Genomic DNA, 20,268 nt, shown 5'->3' on the forward strand with positions numbered 1-20,268 from the left:
AACCCTAACCCCGCCCTTTCCTACACCACGGCAGCCCCAACACCAACGCCAACAGCACAAGACGGCAGGTTGCGCACGCCGCGCCACCATGTACATACGCTATGTTGCTCTTTACGTCTCTTACAGCCCCACACACTCAGCAGCAGAGAGCCCTCTATAGCACGCCCACCCCACAGCACACCCGTCCAGCCATACACAACACGCAGCCACTCACCGTCAGGCCACACACACGCACCAGACGGAGCAGTGTCAGCGTCCCCCGCACGGTGCAAAACTGCAGATTCCCCAGCTTGGGCCGCACTCACAGCACTCCCAGAGCGGCTACCCCTAAGCCGTGGGAATCGCCATCGTCACACGTCTCCAGAAAGGTAACCGCCCACAGATGGACCATTACCCCCCTGTACACGTTGCTCGCCTGCCGGTTGGCTCAGTAAAGTGTCCGGCTCTCATGCCGTGCAGAGGGCCGTGTTGTGTTCGGCGTGGCCAGGCCCTCGAGTCGACCACCACCACATCTGGCACAGACATCGCAGCAACTGTCGCAGCCCTCGCCGTGTCATGCCTCTCTTTCGCGCTGGTGCTCTTTTCACCTCCGCTATCGTGGTGGCGGCCGCCTGTCCCTCAAGAAACTCCCGGCAAGAGTCAGCTCCCTTTCGTACCCCTTCTTCGCCCCTGCTCGTCTCCATTGCCTGTTGCCGTGCGAGCGTTGAGGAAGCGGAGGGCTCATCACGTTAGAGCTGGCGTGGTGTGCCGACGGTTGAGCACGTGACGTTGCAACACTCCGCCGTTCAGCAGGAAGCCGCCGTTGCTGCTGCAGTTGCATCTTCTTGGTGGGCAGCTGCCGCACGTTCTTTGGCCCCTCGCCCCCGTGGAATGGTGCCGCGGCGGTAGAGAGCGTCGCGTCCGGCACCTGAAGAGCCCGCCACACACCACCACGGCCACGCCCTCTGCCTCTTCCACAGCGCCGGTGCAATCACCTCGACGAAGGGATTCTTGGGCGAGATGCGGTGGTTCATCAGCACCCTGCACATCCTCTTGAGGGAATAGTGCTGTGGCGGTTTGTGCTGCTTCGCGATGAGCAGCAGGAGGCGCAGACACGCAGGCAAGTCGTGGCGGGCGTCTAGAAGAACGTTCAAAACGTGCCCGAAACAGTTTGCAGGCATACAGAGGCCGCTGTCGCTGCTGTCGCGCTCCTGACGTGGACGGTGCGCGATCACGGGACACAGCCCCGGTAGCAAGCCTGTAGAAGCAGAACGCAGTTGTTTCTCCACCACTGGCGATGGTGCCGAGGCGTGCGTGGTCAGCGCCACTACCGGCTCCTTGTTGTTTCCAAACTGCTCTGACAGCACGCCGGCGATCCCCATGCTTCACGACAAAGATTGGCAGATAGAGGACACCTTGACGGTGCACCTGCTCTGCGGGAACCACTTGGCGTTCTCGGCTGTCAGGGACACCGTCGTGTCTGTTTTAATTTCTCTTGCTTTCGCCCCTTGTCATTACATTCCTCTCTCTCTTCCGTTTTTCAGTCGCATCTTCTTTCCTTTTACAGTTTCATTAACTTCGCTTTTCTGTTGTTTGATCTCGTCCCTCTTTTTCTGCTGCTTCCCTCCTTCTTTGATCACAAATGCCTGCCGTCAATTATCGTCACCTCCTTCTCTCTCCGTCAAGTACCTCACTTCCGATGTTTATTTCGTTTTTGTTTTGCGTGCGCTACGGGTGGAGGATAAAGGGGCAAGAAGAAACGCGCTTTACCCGCCGGTCGTGTGCCGTCTCACGTCGTTCACGCCGGCGGTCCTGCAGCATAACATTCGCTTCACTTCACTTTTTTTCTTGTATGGCTGTTAAGCCTCGAACCCCACAGTCAGCACTTCTCTGCGTTCCAACCCTACGGCGGCGGGCTGCCTCAAGAACGGCAGGTTTGAGCTCACAATGGACTTCCTGAGTACCACGTTCCTTGCACTGTCCCCAAAGTGCCGCGAGAAGGTATCCGCTGGATTAAGTAGCCTGTTGCTGTAAAAGAAGAGAACGGTAACTCCTTCTTCGTGCAAGAGCTCATTAGTTTGGGCGTAGAGTTTGTTCAGAGCAAAACCGCTGCCGATGCCTCCGAATCCGTTCAGGCGCTGTGGTCTGTCACCACTGCGACCCGCGTGCCCCGCGTTATGCCATCCCTCCGTAACTCCATCAGAATGCATCCAACCGCCTTCGGTTCGCTGTGCGTCGAATGGCTTACCGCAAAGTGCGTCGTTCCGCCCGACGCAGGCAGCTCTGTTCCGTCAACCGGCGCTCTGTCGGACACCCATCTGTGCTGCATCATCTCCGTAGTTCCATCGTTCCACGACAAGATCGCTCCGGACGTCCCACCAGCGGTTCTCCAGCAGCTGCCGACCCAGTGTCTCCAAGGCCTTTGTTGCATTTTCCAATACGAACGGCAGCGGGTCGTCCCAATGCCGTCGTCGGTCGATCTGTGCAAAGATGCCGCCGTATGCCGCCATCAGGTGGCACGTATCGGCGGGGTTGAGGCGTGTCGTGTGCATCATGTACATCAGCAGAGCGATGAGGCTAACAAACTGCCTATTTGTGTACTCGTTTTTTGGTAGGCCTAGTTTGAGTTTCGCCACCGCTTTGATCGAGTTCCGTACTCGCCGCCGGTTAGTGCTCCATTCGTATCCTTCGCCCAAAAAAGGTGGTGGGACCGCTCGCCTGCCGGAGCAGCTCCTCGTCAGGCACGGCTGTGATATCGCTTGTAGTGGGGGTTGTCCGCAGGTTCGCCGTCACAATTCTCGCAACAATACGGAGCACCGCCGAGCAGAAAGCTTCCTCTTTGCCTTCTTTTGCCGCTATCAGTATACTATCGATCATGGTATGAATCGGTACCGTTGTGTCGCTGTCCACGATTTTTGATGTGATGGCCTGGCCTACAGCTACGCTCCATCGCGCGCCCGTCAGCTGCGTGCAGCAGCGAAAGAATTGTTGCCGTGTCCGGAACACGAAATTGCTTCTCACGGACTCTGGCAACGGAATGGCGTCGTAGAACGCGTCAAAACCTACCTGTGGCATGTACCTCGCGGCCGCCAAATCTTGCCGAACGCTGAGTCGTGAGGGGCGAACAGTCTTTGGGACAGCTTCCTTACGGGTGGGCCCGTTCAAGGCCGGCTGCGTAATCCGTCTCCGTCTGCCTGTGTGTTCCGGTACCCAAAAAATACCGTGACCGAATGCGTATCCCGTACCAGCGACTGGTGAAAACCGATGGGGCACATCTCAAACTTTCCCTTCTCCACTGCTGACGTCAGGTCACCCGGTTCAAGTCGCGTCGATGTAATTGTACGAGACGTGTGAAAGAGTTTGAGCATTTGAGGTTCCAAGTATCGCAGAGCGCGAAGAAGATCGGTATGCGCAACTAGCCGAGCAGAAAGCATGTTCTTGATCGCATCGATGTCGGCCAGGGTGACGCTCTTGAGGTGGAGGGGCCACTGCGATGGGTTACCTCGTGCCAGGCCGGGCACCAGGCCCTGTAACCTCCGGACCTCATTGTGGAGCGCCGTGACGGACAATCCTATCTCGTGCCACATTGGTCGTTTGTGGCCAACGGCGTTGGGTCGTGGAGGAGGGTTGAGGCGCTGTCCTGCGCTGGAATGGCCTCCCGTGTAGGTTGCTGGGAATAGTTGAGGTATCGCCGCAGGGTTGTGAGTGACGTGTGTCCCGTCAACCTCATGATCTCCGCTTCCGGTGCCCCCGCCCGAGCGAGGTGGTGCACTGCTCCCTTCCGAATCGAGGCGAGCTCGAGGGCGGGATTCACCCTCTTCAGCGCCGCTCTGGCCTTCTTCTTGGCTGCTGCGGGAGGCCTGAAGAGCGACTGCTCGCTCGTCCGCTGCGCCATTTGGTGCGCCACGCACGAACCGTCCTGCCGACTCAGATGCGACGCTACTGGGTAGGGCCCGCGAAAGTGTGTTGCCTTGCCTCTCCTGTGCGTGAGGCCCACTGGGTACGACACCGCCGTGGGGGTCTGCAACGTCACGTCCGTTGGCCTCAGCCCTCCAATGACTCCCGGTCGTGCTGCGAAGCTCCACATCATTTGCAAGAACAGTCGGGCCTCCGGGTCGTCCTGTAGGTGCCGCGCGGCGTCGTCGATCTGTGTTTTGACCACGTGTGGCGGTGGGTTGGGGACTTCGCTGCTTATGATTTGATGCCACCGCCCGTACGCCGACGTCCACTCCGGGGACTCCTTCAGGCTGATCGGGTGCGGCTGGTCCGTGTAGAGCGGCGGGTGCATCAGCGCTCCGTGTGTCGTTGCGAACTTCGACACGATCGTGGACGCCTTCCACTTCCTCATCTTGGCCGCTCTGTGGATTAGCCTGGTCGCTGCGGCTGCCAGGTCGAGTGCGAGTAGGTCGTGCGGCGTGTTCACCAGGTCTTCGATCGCGAGCCGATGCTGCTTGCGCGTGTGAGGCGAGAGCTTCTCCCATGCCGCTTGCGAGACCTTTGCTGGCTTCTGGCTGTAAACATGCCAGTGACGCGAGCAGACGTACCCACGTGGACGGCTGCCCCGCCCGTTCAAACCCGGGCTTTCTTTGTTTTTGAGCCGCTCCCTGTCCGGAGCCTGAGGCTCCTCTCTTGCCGGGACTGCGGTTGGCATTTAGAGACCGTAGAGCGCCTCTTCTGGCTGGATGGTCAGCACGGACACCGTGACCGTTTCGGGTTCCGGTGCGCGGGGCGTGCTCGATGACGATCCGGCTCTGGAGCTTCTCCGCCGTCTTGCCTGTGTATTGGGGCGATCTCGTGTCGTAATGCCTAGGATGAACTTGGCGCCTCTCAGTTGCCTCGGTAGGCTGGCGTCATCCGACCTTAGCAAGATGTACGATTCATCCTGTGGACGTGCTGCTGCGTCTTCTTCAGCGACTTCCCCTCAGTAGGAGTAGAGTGGTGTGGGCAGCCGATTCAGAATTACTTGTGGATCATCGCTCTGGATTTGCATGCGCATCTTCCGCATACTAAGTGCGCCGACCGTGAAGGAGATGTGCACACCCGTTTGCCGTCTATGGAGCGCCACGACGGTCATAAAGCTGGTGAGACGTCTGCCGATCAGTGGTTCAAGGCAGTGTTCCGCCTCGTCCAAGATCTCTTTGGTGCGCTCATCCGGTACGTCCTCGTCTTCTGCGCTGCCCCGTCGATCCGCCACCAGATCCCCTAGGAGAATATCATCCTCGTTGGAGTCCGAGGCACCGCCCTTAAGTACGCGGTTATTTGCGGGTCCTTTTTTTCTTCATCGTGCCGCTGAAGAGTGTGCGTAGTTCGTGCAGGAAAGTCGTCTTGTCTGGCCTCTTTTGCAAATCTTCTTTGATATGTTCCTTTGGGTTCTTTGGCACCTGTGTGTGGCATAGATATTCGAAAATCATCGAAAATTATGTGTGGGGGGTATTATTTGGATACCTTGGAACTCCAAGACGTTAGCAACAATTTTCAATACGACGCATGTGCAAGAGAAGGAGAAGGGGTAAACAAAGAAGAGCATAACGGTACCGAGCTTCTTTCGTTTCAAGCAGATGTGTTCCCCCGAACACTCTATGTTCCCACTTATTAAAAACAAAATAAGATATAACTCGATAACAGAACGCCTTACTGTCCTCACAAGCAAACTCTGTTTCTGTGGGGTACTCCGAGGCGGAGCTAAACTTTTACGTAGAACCGATGATCCCCGATGTGATTACCGTGTCATCCTAATCTCTCTTCCAGACGCTGTGGCGAGGGGCTAACGGAGTGCGCCTCCTTCACTCCTACGACAAGCTGATACCAGAAGGTGCGCTATGTGCGCGAGTTTCGTTTTCGATACCGTTCCCATGAGCACATGCAGCTGGTTCTGTGTTGGCACGTTTTGTTGTGAGTGAAGTGCCCCTTTTGTCGAGAAGAGGGAAGGAGAGTTGAGGTGAGACACAGTTTGAATGTGAGAGAAGTACATCAGGGCTTTGTCACGTTGCGTAGTTCCTGGAATTCGTTGCGGCAACTACTGCGCGCGGCGGCATGAAAGGAAGATCATCGCGTTAGGAACGCAAAGCAGTGCAGCTGAGCGTCATTTTGAAGATCCGTTGACAGTTCGTGGAATGTCCGCGCGCACGTATTGTTTTTGTTTCACAAAGAGGACTTCTATTTGTGAATCAGCTACGAGTTCTGAATACTAGAGGGAAAAGAAGAACGTACTACTACTTCGAAATGGAGATCCCTGACAGGCTTTTGCTCATATTTGCAGCGAACGCGGCGCAGTTGATACAGGGGGGATGAGAAAAAAAAGGTAGGAAGCTAATACTTAAAGATGACGGACTCAAGCGGTTTTCCGCTGGCCTTTGTCGACACTACCTCCTCGCGATACGTGTCCAGGTCCTTGCGCTCCAGGGTGCGGTTGGCGCTCGGGTTCTTGAAGTCGAACTCGTTGGCAATAATCGCCGGAGGGCAGTTCATCAGATGGCACAGATGCGTCTGATAGGAGTTGTTCCGGTTCAATACATAGACGCGGTACGCCGAGAACGCCATGACGCACACTAGCAAAGCATCGCCGACCACCATATACTGGCGCGTCTCGTCAGCGATGCTTTCACGCCGGCTCAGGCGGTGGTACCAGTCTTTCTTGAGCGGGAGCTTTGCAGGCCACGGCCAGTTCCCGTAGGTGGGACTGCCAGACAAGCGAGCTACGGTGGAGCGGAACATAATCTTTGGCGTAACACACAATCTGTCTTTTGTGGTTGAACACGCGTTGTTCAAACGTGCGTATGAGAAAAAAGTTCTTAGTGCGATAGAGACAGAGAGCACAGAAGAGAACGAGAGCGAAGCCGGAAGAGAGTAGAAGACGGAAAAGGCAGGGTTGATGTGACACAGACGTTGCGCTATTCCTGGTCAAAAGCACCACATCAAAGTGATGGAAACATCAGGCGCACGGTGCAAATACACCTGTGCTTGCGCGGCAAACACAAGGCCGCACTCCGTAGGATGACTCACAGAATGAACACACCAAAAAAAAACCTGGATCAACGTGCCGTGCGCTCGTGTGCGCATCTGTGAGCATTTGAGAGAGCGTACTTGCGAGCTTGTGCTTGTATCTTCTCATCCGCTTTTTGGCCGCTCGGCTTGATGTACGGGGATTGCGTTTGCGCCCGCGTGTAACAGCTGCGGCAGTGTTAGCGCTATGGCACAAACAAATCATAGCGAGTAACAGAAAAATGGCTGCATCCAAGTTGAAGAACGACAAAGAGAACTGAAATGCGACTGCCGTCGGGAGAGACATATAGCACGGAGAGCCAAGGGCGTCTACGTTTCTTCATTTTTCCACGTGACGGTGCGTCATTCCTCTTTCATTTCTTTCCCTGCCCTCCTCTTTCAACGAAATGTAGCGCTTATATGCGGCGTCCGTTTCTTAGTTAACCTCCTCATCGTTTTAACCCATCCATACAAAAACAAAACGCAACATGTGGCAAGGGAAAAGAAGGTAAGGTACAGGTAGTACGATAAAAAGCCCAACGAGACCACGCACACACTCGCCTCCCTGCTTGCACATACAAAAGTCAGCCAAGCTACCAATAGAACTTTGAAAAGTTAGGCGGTTTTTTCGGCATTTGCTGGAGCTGCAGCAGCGGCAACGGTGTCTTCGTTGTTGGACGCCGCGATGGCAGACGTCGCAGCCGGCTCTCCCTCCCCCGGCTGCCCCGCTTCCGCCTGCGCCTCTTCTGCTTCCTCCGCCTCCTCGTCGTCGCCGCTAGAGAGCACCAACTCGCCCGTCTGAATGTGCTGCTCATACTGCTTCTTCTTCTCCTCGATCTGGTGAACCTTCTCGTCGATGGTGGCGAGCGACAGCGCCGGCTCCACCTCGATCATCTGGAAAAAACGGATCTTGTCCTCCGGGTGCTGCAGCAGGCGATCCTTGGCCTCGGCGGCCGGCTGTGGAGCATCATTGGCGTTTACCTTGACGGCAGACGCCTTTTCCTGCTGCTTCTGCTGCTGCCTCTGCTGCTTCTTGGCGGTCTTGCTCAGCGGCTTGTTGTCGGACCACTTACCTTCGTTCAGCACAACGAAGCCGGCGGGAGCCACCTGCGAGGGGTCGAAATGCGCCGCCGCCTCGCGCTTCTTACGCTCCTCTTCGTCCTGCAGCAACATCACCTTCTTCTGCTTCAGGTAATGGATCAGCGTCCCACACGCGCTAATCTCCATCACGTACGGGTTCTGCCGCTTCACCGCGCGTGCCTGCTTCTTGGCGATCTTGTGTGCGTTGATGCGCTCCTCGTACTCCCTGCGGCGCTGCTCGCGCTGCTCCGCCTGCTTGGCGAAGTATTTGTCGCGAGCCTCCCTGTACCATGTGTCGTACTCCGACATCGCCTTTTGGAACTTCACGCTCATGCTATCGATGGTCTGTGAAATGTCGTTGATCTTGGAGTTAATTTCCATGCGCTGCTTATAAATGTCCGAGCGGCCGGCGTTGCTGTGCTGCGCCTCCTTGTCCAGAGCTCGCTTCTTCTGCATTTCCTCGTCGTACTCCTTGTTGTGGATACCGATCTGCTCGCTAATGGCAAGATACTCCTGCTGGAGAACCGTTTCCTGGTCCGCCACCTCCTTCATCGCCTCCGTCAGCGGCTGCAGCTGCGAGAGTTGCCCCTTGGCTTGCTCCAGTTTGTTGAGGAGCACCTGATTTCTCTTCTCTCCCTGGAGACCGCCGCTGCTGCTCTCCATCTTGCGCATCACGTACTCCTTCGCGTCGTCGATCTCCTTAACGTTCTTGAAGCCGCCCACCTCGGCCTGGACGTTGCGCAGGCTCTCCGCGATCTCGCCACGCTTCTTGCGCAGCTTCGCAATCTCGGCGTCCTGCGCGGCGCGGCGCTCTCGCAACACGTGGCGCTTCGCGTCTATATCGCTCAGTCGCTGGCGGCACGCATTGCGCTCCTCATCGCGTGCCACGGTGGCGGGGTCCTTCTGCATGGAGCTCTGCAGCTCCTTCACCTCGGCGATCAGCGCGCGGCGCTGCGCCACGAGCTCTGACACTTTTGCCTTGTGCTCGGCCACGTTCGGCTTCTGCGGTGCGTCGGGCGAGTTGAGCCACGCAGCCTTGTTCGGCTGCTTGCGAGGAGCGGGAGTCTCTTCGTGTACGGACATCGTACTGTGAGGGAACGCTCTACAATGATAATAAATACTCTTAGCTGAATTCAGATTTTTATTACTGCTTGGTTGGGAAGCCAACGAATAGGAGTGAGAGATGGAAAAAGCGAAGGAAAGGGGTGTGCAAAGGAGTCCACGAGAACACTAAACCGTCGAGGAGGGAAACGAGGAGGAAGCAAGGCCGCAATGATTCGGTAGGCGCCAAGCCACGAAAGAGAGGGGAGAGAGAGAGAGAAGCCGCTGCAGATGATCGCAAAGCAACGCACTGAGCGATGAACCTTGCTGCTCCGGCTCTGCGTGTCTCACGACACACGTTCGTGTGAGAGGAACGCTGCGTAACGCCGTCTGTTTTCTTTTTTTTTCTGTGCTTTTAGTCTTATTTGTCGTGCATGAAATCCAACGTTTATTTATGTGCATGACGAGAGATGGAAAAGCAACTTAAAGGGGTCCGTAAAACAAGATAGAAAGGCATGAAAGAAGCTACCCGTTCGTCGACGTTCTCCTTTCAGACGAATATATATATAGACAGAAAGATAAATGTATATACAATGAACGGCACAGCAAAACTATCAAGTGTCTTCCTCGATCGTTAAACGCTGCAGATGTGGAAGGTAGCACTTGAACAAAAAAAAAAGAAGAAGAGAGCATCCTATACGACACGAGCCGCTAGCATTTGAAGCTTCGGATGCGACAAGGTAGTCTTTTGCACAGCAAGATGAAACAAAGACCCCACGCAATTTTGTGCACCAGCAGAGGGCTGTCTTGATCCGTCGCAGAACCAAAAAAAAAGACAAGTTCAGAAAGCTGAAAGAGAAGACGTAAAAGGATGCCCGAACCGTTTTTTAACTGGAGGAAAAAGGAAGCACGAGGTGGGGGGAAAAAAATGAGGAAAATGACGTACCGAAGGGGAAAAAAGGACCAGGAAGACACTCATAATCAGGAGGGCAAACCTGCATAAAAGTGAGAAACTTTAGCCTTCACACCGTACTCTCCACTTGCCACGTAACGAAGAGTGGCCTGTTTGAAAATAAAAGGCTGTGCAGCTGGAGAAGACGCCTGTGAAAAGAAAAGGACCAACTCGTTGTTCGACTGTACTGTGTTGGGTACTGTGTAGAGACAAGTGAGAGTAAGAGAGCAGGTAAAGAAAGGAAAAGCACGTTATGCTGTGCGAAAATGCCTCAGTTATTTCAGCGTGTATTATTTCGTTTTTTGAGTAGGCGAGTAGACGTAATATCCCTCTTATGAATTATTATCTACGTGGATACCACTTGAAGCAGGTCTTCTCCGCCCCAAGTTAGCCCCATCCGTTTTAGAGCTCAGGCACCAGACCTTTATCTTACTTTTTGTGCTCTTTTGGGGCAGGAGAAGAAACTGGAAAGCAGATCTTTATCGCATTGCTGGAACGCTTCATTTTCACAAGAAGAGGGAGTAACGGCACTGACTTAACGAAGATAGTAGAATGCAGCATGCAAGTGATACACTCATTACAGGAAAAAAAAAATGGTTAAGATCGATGAACTTCAAAGAGGAGAAAGCCGGTTATCTCAAAAGACGGCAGCGTTGCGGTGATAAAATTGATTGGAACTCATTTAAGATACGTTTTATTTTCTCCCTTTCATCCCGCCAATGTTGCCGTCATCCACGTCAAAGTGCACTGCGATACAAAAGACATATTGGGGTGGCTAGTGGTGATGGATGTAAGTAAATAAAAAAGATTTTGAAGTCATGACTTGCACTCAATCCTTGCAAGGATTCTTTCATGATGTTGTTTTTTGGATGCGGCAAGGGAAACGGTGTCGTGCGGGATTCGAGAAGCGTACGAAACGGACAACTGCATATTTTCACAGTGTATAGGTTGTGAACACCTTGGTCGAGCGTAGGTTATGGGACTAGCGCAGAAAGAGTATTCACAATTTGTTGTTGTTGGACTCAACAGCAGACACTGGAGCGTGAAAACGTCATGAGACTTGCAAAACCAAACAGAGAGGAAGAAAGAAAAAAAAAAGTGAGAATGGAGCGGGGTAAAAACACGAAAAGAGGTCAAAACGAAGAAGAAGAAAAAAGGATATTAAAAGAGGCATCCACGGGAGGGCGCGTGAATGCACGACATCGAAGCTGCAACACACATCTAGAGAACAAAATGTTCTCGCGTGCACCAGAGAGAGAAACTATTCTTTTTGTAACAATAATAGAAAACAATAGAAAATACTGTGGAGGCCTTGAGAGAGGATACCTGGTTCTGTCGAATAAAAAAAGAAAGACAAGAGAAAAAATAAAAACGAAGGTCATTAAAACGAAAGGAAAGCAAGACGTATTGAAGAGTGCACAGAAATTTCCAACAGCGACGGACATGTCTCTAGTGCACACACACTTTAGATAAATCAAGAATAAAAGGGAAAGGAAAAGGAAGACGAAGAACATAGATCGGAGCGATGAACCGCGAGAAACAATATAAAAAAAAAAACAGAATCGAAACGTGAAAATAGATGTCTTCTTCATCCTACGATCTGTATAGAAAAATAAAGCTGTCTCCTGTCACAACCGTCGTTTTGCGGCACAACAAGAACTCAACCCAGTTCCTGCTACACACTGTTGTCCATTACCCACAATTTTTTTTCTTCTTATGACGACAGTGCATACTGGCAATCGAACTCCGTACTCTCTCGCTCGCCCACGCCACCAAGGGCTTCTCCGCATGGACAAAAAGCGAAGAGGCACGGGAGAAGGTCACAACGCAGGACCGCTTAATCCCGACGAATGGATTGAGTCAGCTCCGAGATTTAAGATAAAAAAATAGAGTCAACGAAACAGAATCGGTTGCCGATAGGCAAGTGATCATTAGAGTAAAAAAGAAAGTAAACAAAAAACGAGATATAAAAATAATAAAACCGGTTCTTCAGGTACATAAATGTACGTCTGATGCCACCGCAGAAAAAGAAGGCATGTGCAAATAAATAGAGAACAGGGAAAGAGAGGAGAAACGTGGAAAGAACTAAATTTGAGCACAACGGAGAGAGGAAGAAAAGACAAGGGGGAAAGAGAGACAAAAAAAAGAAGTTCCCTGGGGAGATCGATTTAAAGTGTAGGAAAAAGTTTTCGACTGCTAATGGAAATAGTTAACAACGGAAACGAAACGCTGTTAGTCCAGACAAAGTGTTGGGGAATAAAAAGAGGAAGCGTACAGGCTAGAAAAGCAGAGCAAGTACCCCTTTTTGAAACAGAGGCAAACACATCGCTTTGCTACGGAGCCTTCTTTCGCCGTTCAGTTACGAATCTGCTGCACTCCTTCGGTGTTAAACGGCGAGAATTGTGGCTGCGTGATAAGCCGGAACACGTTGTCGTTGCCCTCGCTCACAAAGAAGCAGGGCGCGCCTTGGAGAGCGGTCATGTCTAACGGAAATGCCGCCATGGCAGGAGGCCGCGGGCCCGGTGCGGCGCACTCCGGCGCAAACGAGTACGGAGGCAACGGCGACGACATCATAAACGGCGGGCCCTGCGGCGGCGGCATCGGCGGCGGTGGCGGCGGCAGCAGTGGCGGTGCGGCGCCGAGCGTTGACATATGGAAGCTCGCCGCGGTCCGGCTTGGCGGCGCCTCGCTTCCCGTGACTGCCCACGACTCCTTCTTGCCCATCTCTGCCAGGGCTGTCTTGACGACGCGGTCCTTCGTGAGCGCCTTCGCCACGTGGCCATGTAGATTAGGGCAGGAGACACCCCGCGAGCATCGTCCGGTGAGGGCGAAGTCCCAGCAGAGGTTCGAGGAGGAGAAAAAGTTGTCGGTGGTGACGTTGGCCGCGTTGGCAGAGATCTTCCGCTGGGTGCCAGCATCACTTACCAGCCAGTGGCGGTACTCCACCTCGTATTCCATGCTGCCCGCTGTCACCTCGATGTCGTCTGTGCGAAACTCGAGATACTGCAGAGCAATCCGACGCCGCGCGAGCAGCGAGAGCACCTGCGCAAACTTCTCCGTCACGTTTGCCTTCATCGTACGGCAGAAGTAATGTCGCTGTGGGTTGACGTAGTACTTGCGGAGATTGTCCAGAATCTCGCGCTTGACGTGGATCTGATGACACGTCTTGGAGTCCTTCTCGCGGATCTTACCAAAGCATTTACCAAAACTGTGCATGAAGCAAATATCCAGCGAGGCGTTGTTACGGTCGCTCAGCCACCCAGCAGTCGGCTCAATATCGTCGAAGGAGATTTTGAAGGTGTCCGCAGCCACCGTGGACGGCAAGCGCTGCATTATCAGAAACTCGGAGGGAGCAGGAATAATTTGTATAATGGTTGGCGGGTCCGTCATGAGATCACGCGTGAAATAACTCTGCCCTAGCCCAGCGCTGCTTGCGGGCCCAGCAGACTTGGAAAACGCGTTCTCTTGCATGTTGTTACTGATGGTGGAAGTATAAAGCAGCCAGAACAAAAGGTATTGCCTTTCGTATGCGCTGCGATCCCGGACAAAGAGGAAACGCCTAGGGTGCACTCTCTCCCTTCCCGGCCGGAACGAGGAGTGCAAGTGAGGGAAAAAAGACGCTGAGTAAACCAACAACAAAAAAGAAGGAAAGAAAGAAAGCGAAAAGGAAAGCTGAGAAAAAGGTGAAGCCTTTGCTGGTCCTGGAAGAGTCAAAATGGGAAGCCAAACGTTTGACTCGCGTACTTTTGTGGTTTCTCGCTTATCTCTGTCGCAGCCGGAAGAGGAGAGGTAAACAAAGTGTTAATCGCAAGGAAACAAGAAAAACAACAGAGTACAAAGAGAAGAAGAGAGAAAGTTGCAAAAGACACACACACACACACACACACATATATATATATATATATGTTATCTTTGGTGGGACCAAATCAAAAAAAGGAGAAGTCAAGTAGATTCAGCGTGCAACTGTATCAGTAAAAACAAAGAAAGGGAAGATGTAATAGCTGATAGTGTGGAAGGAAAAAAAAGTTCACTGTGTAGATGAAAGTCAAATTTGCCTTGGGAAGCACTAAACTGTTACTACTGTAGAGAGAAAATGTTGCAGCATTTAGATGTGAGAAAGCAAAAAAGGTAAAGGAGTGGTAGGAGGGCACGTCGGGCGGGAAGAGGAGAGGTAGTGTTTGATAGGACGCATGCGTCATGGGAAAATGGGCGTGCACGTTGGCAACAACGGCAAAAAAAAGGTGGTTGGCGCAGGAGCATACGAAGATGAGCACAGTGTACTGACGATTTGAAAAGGCTGTTGTGAAAAGCCCTTTAACATAGCTGTGAGACAAAGCTCTCTCGTTCCTCTTCAGTCGCACTGCTTGCTACGTACGCGGCCACGAAGAGGTGCAATTTACGGATATCGACGAAAAACCTACGAACTCGCGTCCGCCGCGCACGCTGCACTTACAACATATGCGATGCAATCCATTTGCAACTCTCGTTTGTTTTTGGCTCTTCGAACCCTTCTCGCGACATAGCGAGGATCGAACTGAAAGAGAAATGATAACCAACAAAACAGACCCATGAGAAGGGCTTCAAAGCAAAATGCAAAAGACGAAAAAGCCGCTTTCTAAAACGTATAAGGAAAGAAGCTGGAAGGTGAAGGAAAAAAAAATTACGCAAAGGCCGAAATACTTTCCAAGGAGCTACTGAAACACCTAAGCTTTGTTCGAAAGACTTTAGAAGTTGTATGTATCTTTCCACGTGCTCCTTTTCAGTCCAATAGTACTCCTTCTCTTTCTTTTTTTTTTACCAGATACCTAAATACAATGACGCTAGTAGAGTGCGTCGCAATGCTGAAAGGGCGTTAGTTGGCCAACGAAGCGCTGTGTATGAAAAGAGATTCGCAAGATGAAAAAAAAAAGACACAATTGAGAAGAAAAAGGAGAAACAAAGACGATTAAATGTTATTGTTACTTTTCTCTTTGGTAGAATCACTGAAGAAAACATAAAAGAAACTAATACGCGGAACCCACTTCGATCGCTTTTCTCAGTTACGCGGATAACAATTATATAATAAACTTTAATCTCAGCTGTTGTAACTTCTTAGACACGTCGCAGAAGTACTTCCCAGAACAAAAAAGAGAAGAGGAAGGAGAACAGTGGAGAGATAAAAAGAAGAACTTCCTTCGATGTACAAGAGATACAGCCGACGGGAGATGTCTTTTTAAAGTGAATGACGGAGCGATGAAATGACGACGCAGAAAGAAAGAAAGAATTTCCCTGTTTTTGTCGGCCGTCTTCCTGCTCTTTTCGTATGGTGACTAACTCCCTTCAACCATCAGCGGATAGCAACACGATTGGATGTCAACAAAATCCTGCCTTTTTACGGCGCTCGCAACCAATAACTGAGAGGACGACAACATTAATAAAAAGGCGTCAAAGACAAGATAAAAAGGCATTCATGCGTCCGAAAATTAATAGAAAGGAGTTTTGGAAATAAACATCAAAAAGAAGTTCGTCCGAAATAGGAATGCGTGAATGAGGTGTCCCATTGCATTGTCTTCTTGACTTTTTCTTCACCCCGAGAGTACTTTTCAGGAGCATCAAAGCAGAGAACTTATGATTTGGTAGTTTCTGCTTCGAGAACTCGTCTGCAAGATCTTGTCACGAAATGACATGCCAGCATTTCGAAGTCTCACCATCATGAATAAAAACGTTTTGTTCTGCATTGCAGTGGGCCTAACGTGTTGGCCACTGGAAAAAAAGGATTTGCAAAGAAAAAAAAAACTCGGCGCGATGGGGCGACACACACCTACCGTGAATACTAAAGAAAAGTGAGGATAACGATGTCCGCGAAAAGGACTGTGATGGACAAAGGAAGAACAGTAGAAACAAAAGCAAGACCAAATCGGAGTCTAAATAACAACAATAATAATGTGTTTGCAAGAAAGGGAGAGAAGAGGAGCGCTACTGGCGAAACGAAAGAAAGGAATTGGAAAAAGACAAAAGAAAAGACAGTTAATTAATGTGTCGCATGATTACGCGTAAGCATATAAACACGTACTCAAAAGGAGCGTCACTTCGAGAGTATGCAATACAGGAAAACACACATACGAAACTTAAGATCGATCTGGAGAGCTGATATAGTTGTTCGGCGGTAAGTCTTTGGCGCCCTACTCACGCAAATACATCGTGTACTTGGAACGAGCGCAGTAAGCCAACAGAAGAATGGAAAGAGATATTGAGAGGTGGGAAAAAAGGTGGAAGCAGAGTAACTAAAGAAAAATATATATATGAACAACGCGAAACGGAAATAAAACTAGAAGACATTGCTGCTGTGTCTAATCGCTTCTGCTACCACTGCTGTCGGTGTTGTGGTTGCTACTGCTGATACCTTCGTTGCTGCAACTCACCCAACCGCCGTCGGCTTTGCCGTTGAGGGGAGCCTTCACGTTCTTTGCGGCGTTGAACTCCACCTCCGCCGCCGAGACACCCGGCACGGCCTCCTCAAGAGTGACGAACGCAGTGCGCTTGGACAGATGTGGCCTTTTCGGCTTCACGTCCACGGTCTGCGTGGAGGCTTCCAGTTGCTAGACGTGTAGCGGAACCAGACGGCCACCAGCCTCGCCGTCGGCCTGTATAACGGTGAAGATGGGTACCTTGGCAAAGCTTTGGATCTGGTCCCTCACGGCAGAATGGGGGAGTGGGCCCACACCGTCCTGGATCGTGTTTTCCGTCGAGGAGGCGCTTTGGGCGCTGCTCATCGGTAACGACCGCAGCACACAAAGAGGGACAGACGACGGGGACTGGGTGAGGTCGCTCACGTCGCGTAAGGCACGCGCCAGCACGGGGTCGCGCACCTGCGCCTTCCGCATGTCAGCATGGACGTAAGGGCAGTCCGTGCTGCAGTTGCACGATCCCGTCATGGCAAAGCTGGGGCATTGCAGGACGGTAGCGGTGCTGGCGTGGTCGATGTTCGTGTCGTCGCAGAATAGCCAGCGCCGGTACGCGGCCTCGTACTGCAGGAGTCCGGTGGAGGGAAGTACGTCGCTGACACGGTACTCGAGGTACTGCACTTTGAGCTCTTTGTGCACCCGCATGCAGAGCAGCTGTCGCAGCTCCGGACACAGCAGTGCCTTCACCGTGCGGGTAAAGAAGCGGCGCGTCGGGTTCGTATAGTGCTTGCGCAGTGCATTAAGGACGTTCGCCTTGATGTGGATCTGAAAGCACGTCGCCGGGTTCGAGTTGGCGCGGCCCACGCACTTGCTGAAGCTGTGCATGAAGCAGACCGTCAGTAGTGGCTTACCTTCGCGGTTCAACCAACCTTTCGTCGGCTCCACGCAATCCTCGGTGACGGCAAACACAGCCTCGTTCTTGTTTGGCATCTCCGGCGGCTGACTCCCGCACGGCACAATGACGATCGTGGTGGGCGGCTCCGTAGCGACGTCGCGCGTGATGTACGGGACAGAAGAGAAGGACATTGTCTCGTACGTTTTGTTTTTACTCTTGCAGACAATTATGCACTGTTTTGTGCAGGCCAGTTTTGGACGAAGCGCAGGAGGAGAGAAAAGCTATTCCAAAAGGAACACGTGCGGTGGTGTACAAGTGGAGAAAGGAAAAGATACACGCCGAGAAGAGGGTTTTAATGTAAAACTACGAGCGCACCAATTACTCCTGGTTGATAGAGAAGGTGGGCGATTTACAGCAATAAATACCTCAAGACGCAGAAGAGCAAAGTTGAACTCTGGAGGTTCTACATTGGAGTCCTGCGAAGACGAAAGTAATAAAACAAAAGGCCGATAGCTTGTAGAAACAGTAAGAGAAAACTATTCGGTATGGGAGGCAAGACAGTTGAGAAACTCAAAAGCAGCAATTAATGACTGCTTTATGCGCTTCGCTTTTCTTTTCTTTCAGACCTGCCAAGCAACGGTGGTGTGACGAGAAGAAAAAAAAAGGTCTAGTCTTGAGAGTTCGAGAGAGCACCTTGAGACTCCTGTATTACCTGTTAAGACTGTGGGTTCTTTTGCTTTGCTATTCATCAAGAAACAAACGAAGGTTCAGACAGGAGAGAAAGGGAGGGAAACAAAGAAAGACTGATGGAAAAAAAAAAGGCGCTAAGCCGGCGCGCATGTGGCGAGGAGCAACGAATGGTTGCCAACTTGAAGGAAGAACAGCACTTAATGGGGTCTGCTTGCACGTTATCTGTGATGCCTTCGCAAAAGAAAGAGAAGTGATGCGAAAGAAACCTTTTTCCCCGATTGGACTGCTTTGCATCCCAAGGCTTTCTTTTCTTTTGCACTCACCGGTGGGTTGACATGTCTTCACCGAAAGATTCGTGGTGGCTTGAACTCCGCCCTCCTTCACAGCCACCGAGACCTTGTGGAGTAAATCAAACCCCGGTTCGTCTCGACTCTCCCCTCTTTTTTTTGCTTTACGTCTTCGTCTCTTCTTCGTACACGGAACGCACACATTATTTCTAGCTTTTAGAACCCGATGAGCACAGCGCGGTTCTTCAGTTCAATGACAACAACACAACGGAAACGATCGCAAAGGAGTACGATGCACACAACATCCTCCCCACCTTGCCGGTCCAACCTCGTGCCTCCCGCACGCCCTTCTCATTCATGAGCGTCGACAGATTTTAAGACGAACAGAGAGGAAAGGAATAAACAACCCAGACGGCAGCTAAAGAGGGAATTGCCAACAGCGATGAACTCTAAACACACAACCACACACAAGCGCGCGCACTACCATCACAAACATAACGAATGATCATAATAAGACAACAATCACAAATGGGAAACAGCTTACTTCTGGAAATCCTTTAAGGGAAGCTTAATCCACGGCTCCGTGAAGTCGGCGCCTTCGCGCAAGACAAACACCTCGGATTGGGCGTTCGTTACCACGAGCATCTCCCCTGAGGGTGCCCAGGAGAGACGCCACACAGGCTCGGTGAAGGCAATGACGCTCCGCTCCCATTCCGTCGCCTGCGCGGGGCCGTCGCCGATCTCCGCGCACAGCTGCTCCCACGGTTTGCGGTAGATAACGACGGTCTTGTCCTGACCACACGACGCCAGCACGACAAAACGCGACGCCGGTGACGTCGGGCAGAAGGCGACGTCGCGCACCCAATCCGCATGCGCCTCCAGCACCTGGTGCAGCTCAAAGGAGAGCCCGCCCTCCGCCGCGCTCGGTGACACCCACAGACGCACGTGACTGTCGCATCCACCGGAGGCGACCACCATGTGGTCCGCCAGGGTTGACTTGAAGGGTGCGAACGCAACACACGTGGCGCCCATCGCGTGAGCAATTTGATTGCTATTGTTGCTGAGTTTGATGCTCGGCTGCCAGCACCCTCCGCGATAGGTGGTGATGGCCACGGCGCCGTCGCTGCTCGCGGTGGCCACGACGGGGCCGTACTCCTCTTGCGCCCACTGCACGGCGTTGACACTGCCTTGGTGGATGTCGATGACGTGCACCGGCACCCAATTCGACGAGCCCTGCGGAATCTCCTTCCAGATGATCGCCTTCTGGTCGTAGGAGGCGGAGGCGAGGAGGTTACCAAAGCGCGGGTGCGCCCAGCTCACCATCCACACCGGACCCTCGTGACCCGTCAGCGTGGCGACGCGGTGAAGCGGTGCGCCGGCGCGCGCGACGTGAATGCCGATCGTCCGATCAGAGCTGGCGGTGGCGAGCTGCAGGCCGTAGTAGTCGAACTGCGTGTCGTGAATGACGTCGGAGTGCTCCTGCACCACAGGACGCTGCTGCACGGCAGGGGCGGCAGGGATGCCTTGGTTTACGGGCTGCCGTTGGAACATGCCCGGTGCTCGCGGCATCTGGGGAAAGGACTGAGCACGCATTTCGGATGGAGTGAGGAGGGCCCGGAGGAGTACTTGTGCTCTACAATGACAAAGAAGATGACAGCACCAACAATGGTGGTAACAGGGCGGATTTCACCTCTGCCGCGAAGAGGAGTTGAAGACAAGACACAAAGAGGAGAAGGAAGACAAAGAGGGCAATTAAAGTAGAGACAGAAGAGGACGTACCGCTTTTAGCGCACCTCAAGCGTCACGTGCCACAAAAGATACGCCGTTGATAGATTTTTTCTTGATAGTTTTCTTCTATAAAGTCGCCACTTCGACGTGACCAATGTCTTTCTTGGGGGCTCCCTCACGCACCCAACTGTCGAACACAACAAAATACAATAAAAGGAGTATTTTTCTTTTTGTAATATGCATTGCGTCAAC

The 20,268-nt window shown here is 52.3% G+C and overlaps 7 protein-coding genes across 8 annotated transcripts; all 7 read right to left on the reverse strand.

The window, feature by feature from the left end:
* Positions 1-2,270: 2,270 nt before the first annotated feature.
* On the reverse strand, positions 2,271-2,540 carry ABB37_01029 (TATE DNA transposon; the record flags this gene model as incomplete). The annotated part of the gene is made up of 1 exon (XM_015797392.1): positions 2,271-2,540. One exon carries the CDS (start codon positions 2,538-2,540, stop codon positions 2,271-2,273), a length of 270 nt encoding a protein of 89 aa, XP_015662912.1.
* A 1,010-nt stretch (positions 2,541-3,550) lies between these two features.
* Positions 3,551-4,630, reverse strand: ABB37_01030 (TATE DNA transposon; the record flags this gene model as incomplete). The annotated part of the gene is made up of 1 exon (XM_015797393.1): positions 3,551-4,630. The coding sequence occupies one exon, from the start codon at positions 4,628-4,630 to the stop codon at positions 3,551-3,553; it is 1,080 nt and encodes a 359-aa protein (XP_015662913.1).
* Positions 4,631-6,288: 1,658 nt separating this feature from the next.
* On the reverse strand, positions 6,289-6,770 carry ABB37_01031 (putative mitochondrial hypothetical protein; the record flags this gene model as incomplete). Its single annotated transcript, XM_015797394.1, has 1 exon — positions 6,289-6,770. The coding sequence occupies exon 1, from the start codon at positions 6,691-6,693 to the stop codon at positions 6,289-6,291; it is 405 nt and encodes a 134-aa protein (XP_015662914.1). The 5' UTR covers positions 6,694-6,770.
* Positions 6,771-7,575: 805 nt separating this feature from the next.
* On the reverse strand, positions 7,576-9,191 carry ABB37_01032 (putative mitochondrial hypothetical protein; the record flags this gene model as incomplete). 2 transcript variants are annotated; one of them, XM_015797396.1, is made up of 1 exon in its annotated part: positions 7,576-9,191. In XM_015797396.1, the coding sequence occupies exon 1, from the start codon at positions 9,121-9,123 to the stop codon at positions 7,576-7,578; it is 1,548 nt and encodes a 515-aa protein (XP_015662916.1). In that variant the 5' UTR covers positions 9,124-9,191. The 2 variants fall into 2 exon arrangements, with proteins under 2 accessions (XP_015662916.1, XP_015662915.1); XM_015797395.1 differs by having other exon boundaries at positions 7,576-9,188.
* A 3,197-nt stretch (positions 9,192-12,388) lies between these two features.
* On the reverse strand, positions 12,389-13,504 carry ABB37_01033 (hypothetical protein; the record flags this gene model as incomplete). The annotated part of the gene is made up of 1 exon (XM_015797397.1): positions 12,389-13,504. The coding sequence occupies one exon, from the start codon at positions 13,502-13,504 to the stop codon at positions 12,389-12,391; it is 1,116 nt and encodes a 371-aa protein (XP_015662917.1).
* Positions 13,505-16,611: 3,107 nt separating this feature from the next.
* Positions 16,612-18,053, reverse strand: ABB37_01034 (hypothetical protein; the record flags this gene model as incomplete). The annotated part of the gene is made up of 1 exon (XM_015797398.1): positions 16,612-18,053. The coding sequence occupies exon 1, from the start codon at positions 17,500-17,502 to the stop codon at positions 16,612-16,614; it is 891 nt and encodes a 296-aa protein (XP_015662918.1). The 5' UTR covers positions 17,503-18,053.
* A 775-nt stretch (positions 18,054-18,828) lies between these two features.
* ABB37_01035 (putative Protein transport protein sec13) lies at positions 18,829-19,981 on the reverse strand (the record flags this gene model as incomplete). Its single annotated transcript, XM_015797399.1, has 1 exon — positions 18,829-19,981. Exon 1 carries the CDS (start codon positions 19,879-19,881, stop codon positions 18,829-18,831), a length of 1,053 nt encoding a protein of 350 aa, XP_015662919.1. The 5' UTR covers positions 19,882-19,981.
* Positions 19,982-20,268: the final 287 nt, after the last annotated feature.

This window comes from Leptomonas pyrrhocoris (genome assembly GCF_001293395.1).
Source record: "Leptomonas pyrrhocoris isolate H10 chromosome Unknown, whole genome shotgun sequence".
NCBI classification, from domain to species: Eukaryota; Euglenozoa; class Kinetoplastea; order Trypanosomatida; family Trypanosomatidae; genus Leptomonas; species Leptomonas pyrrhocoris.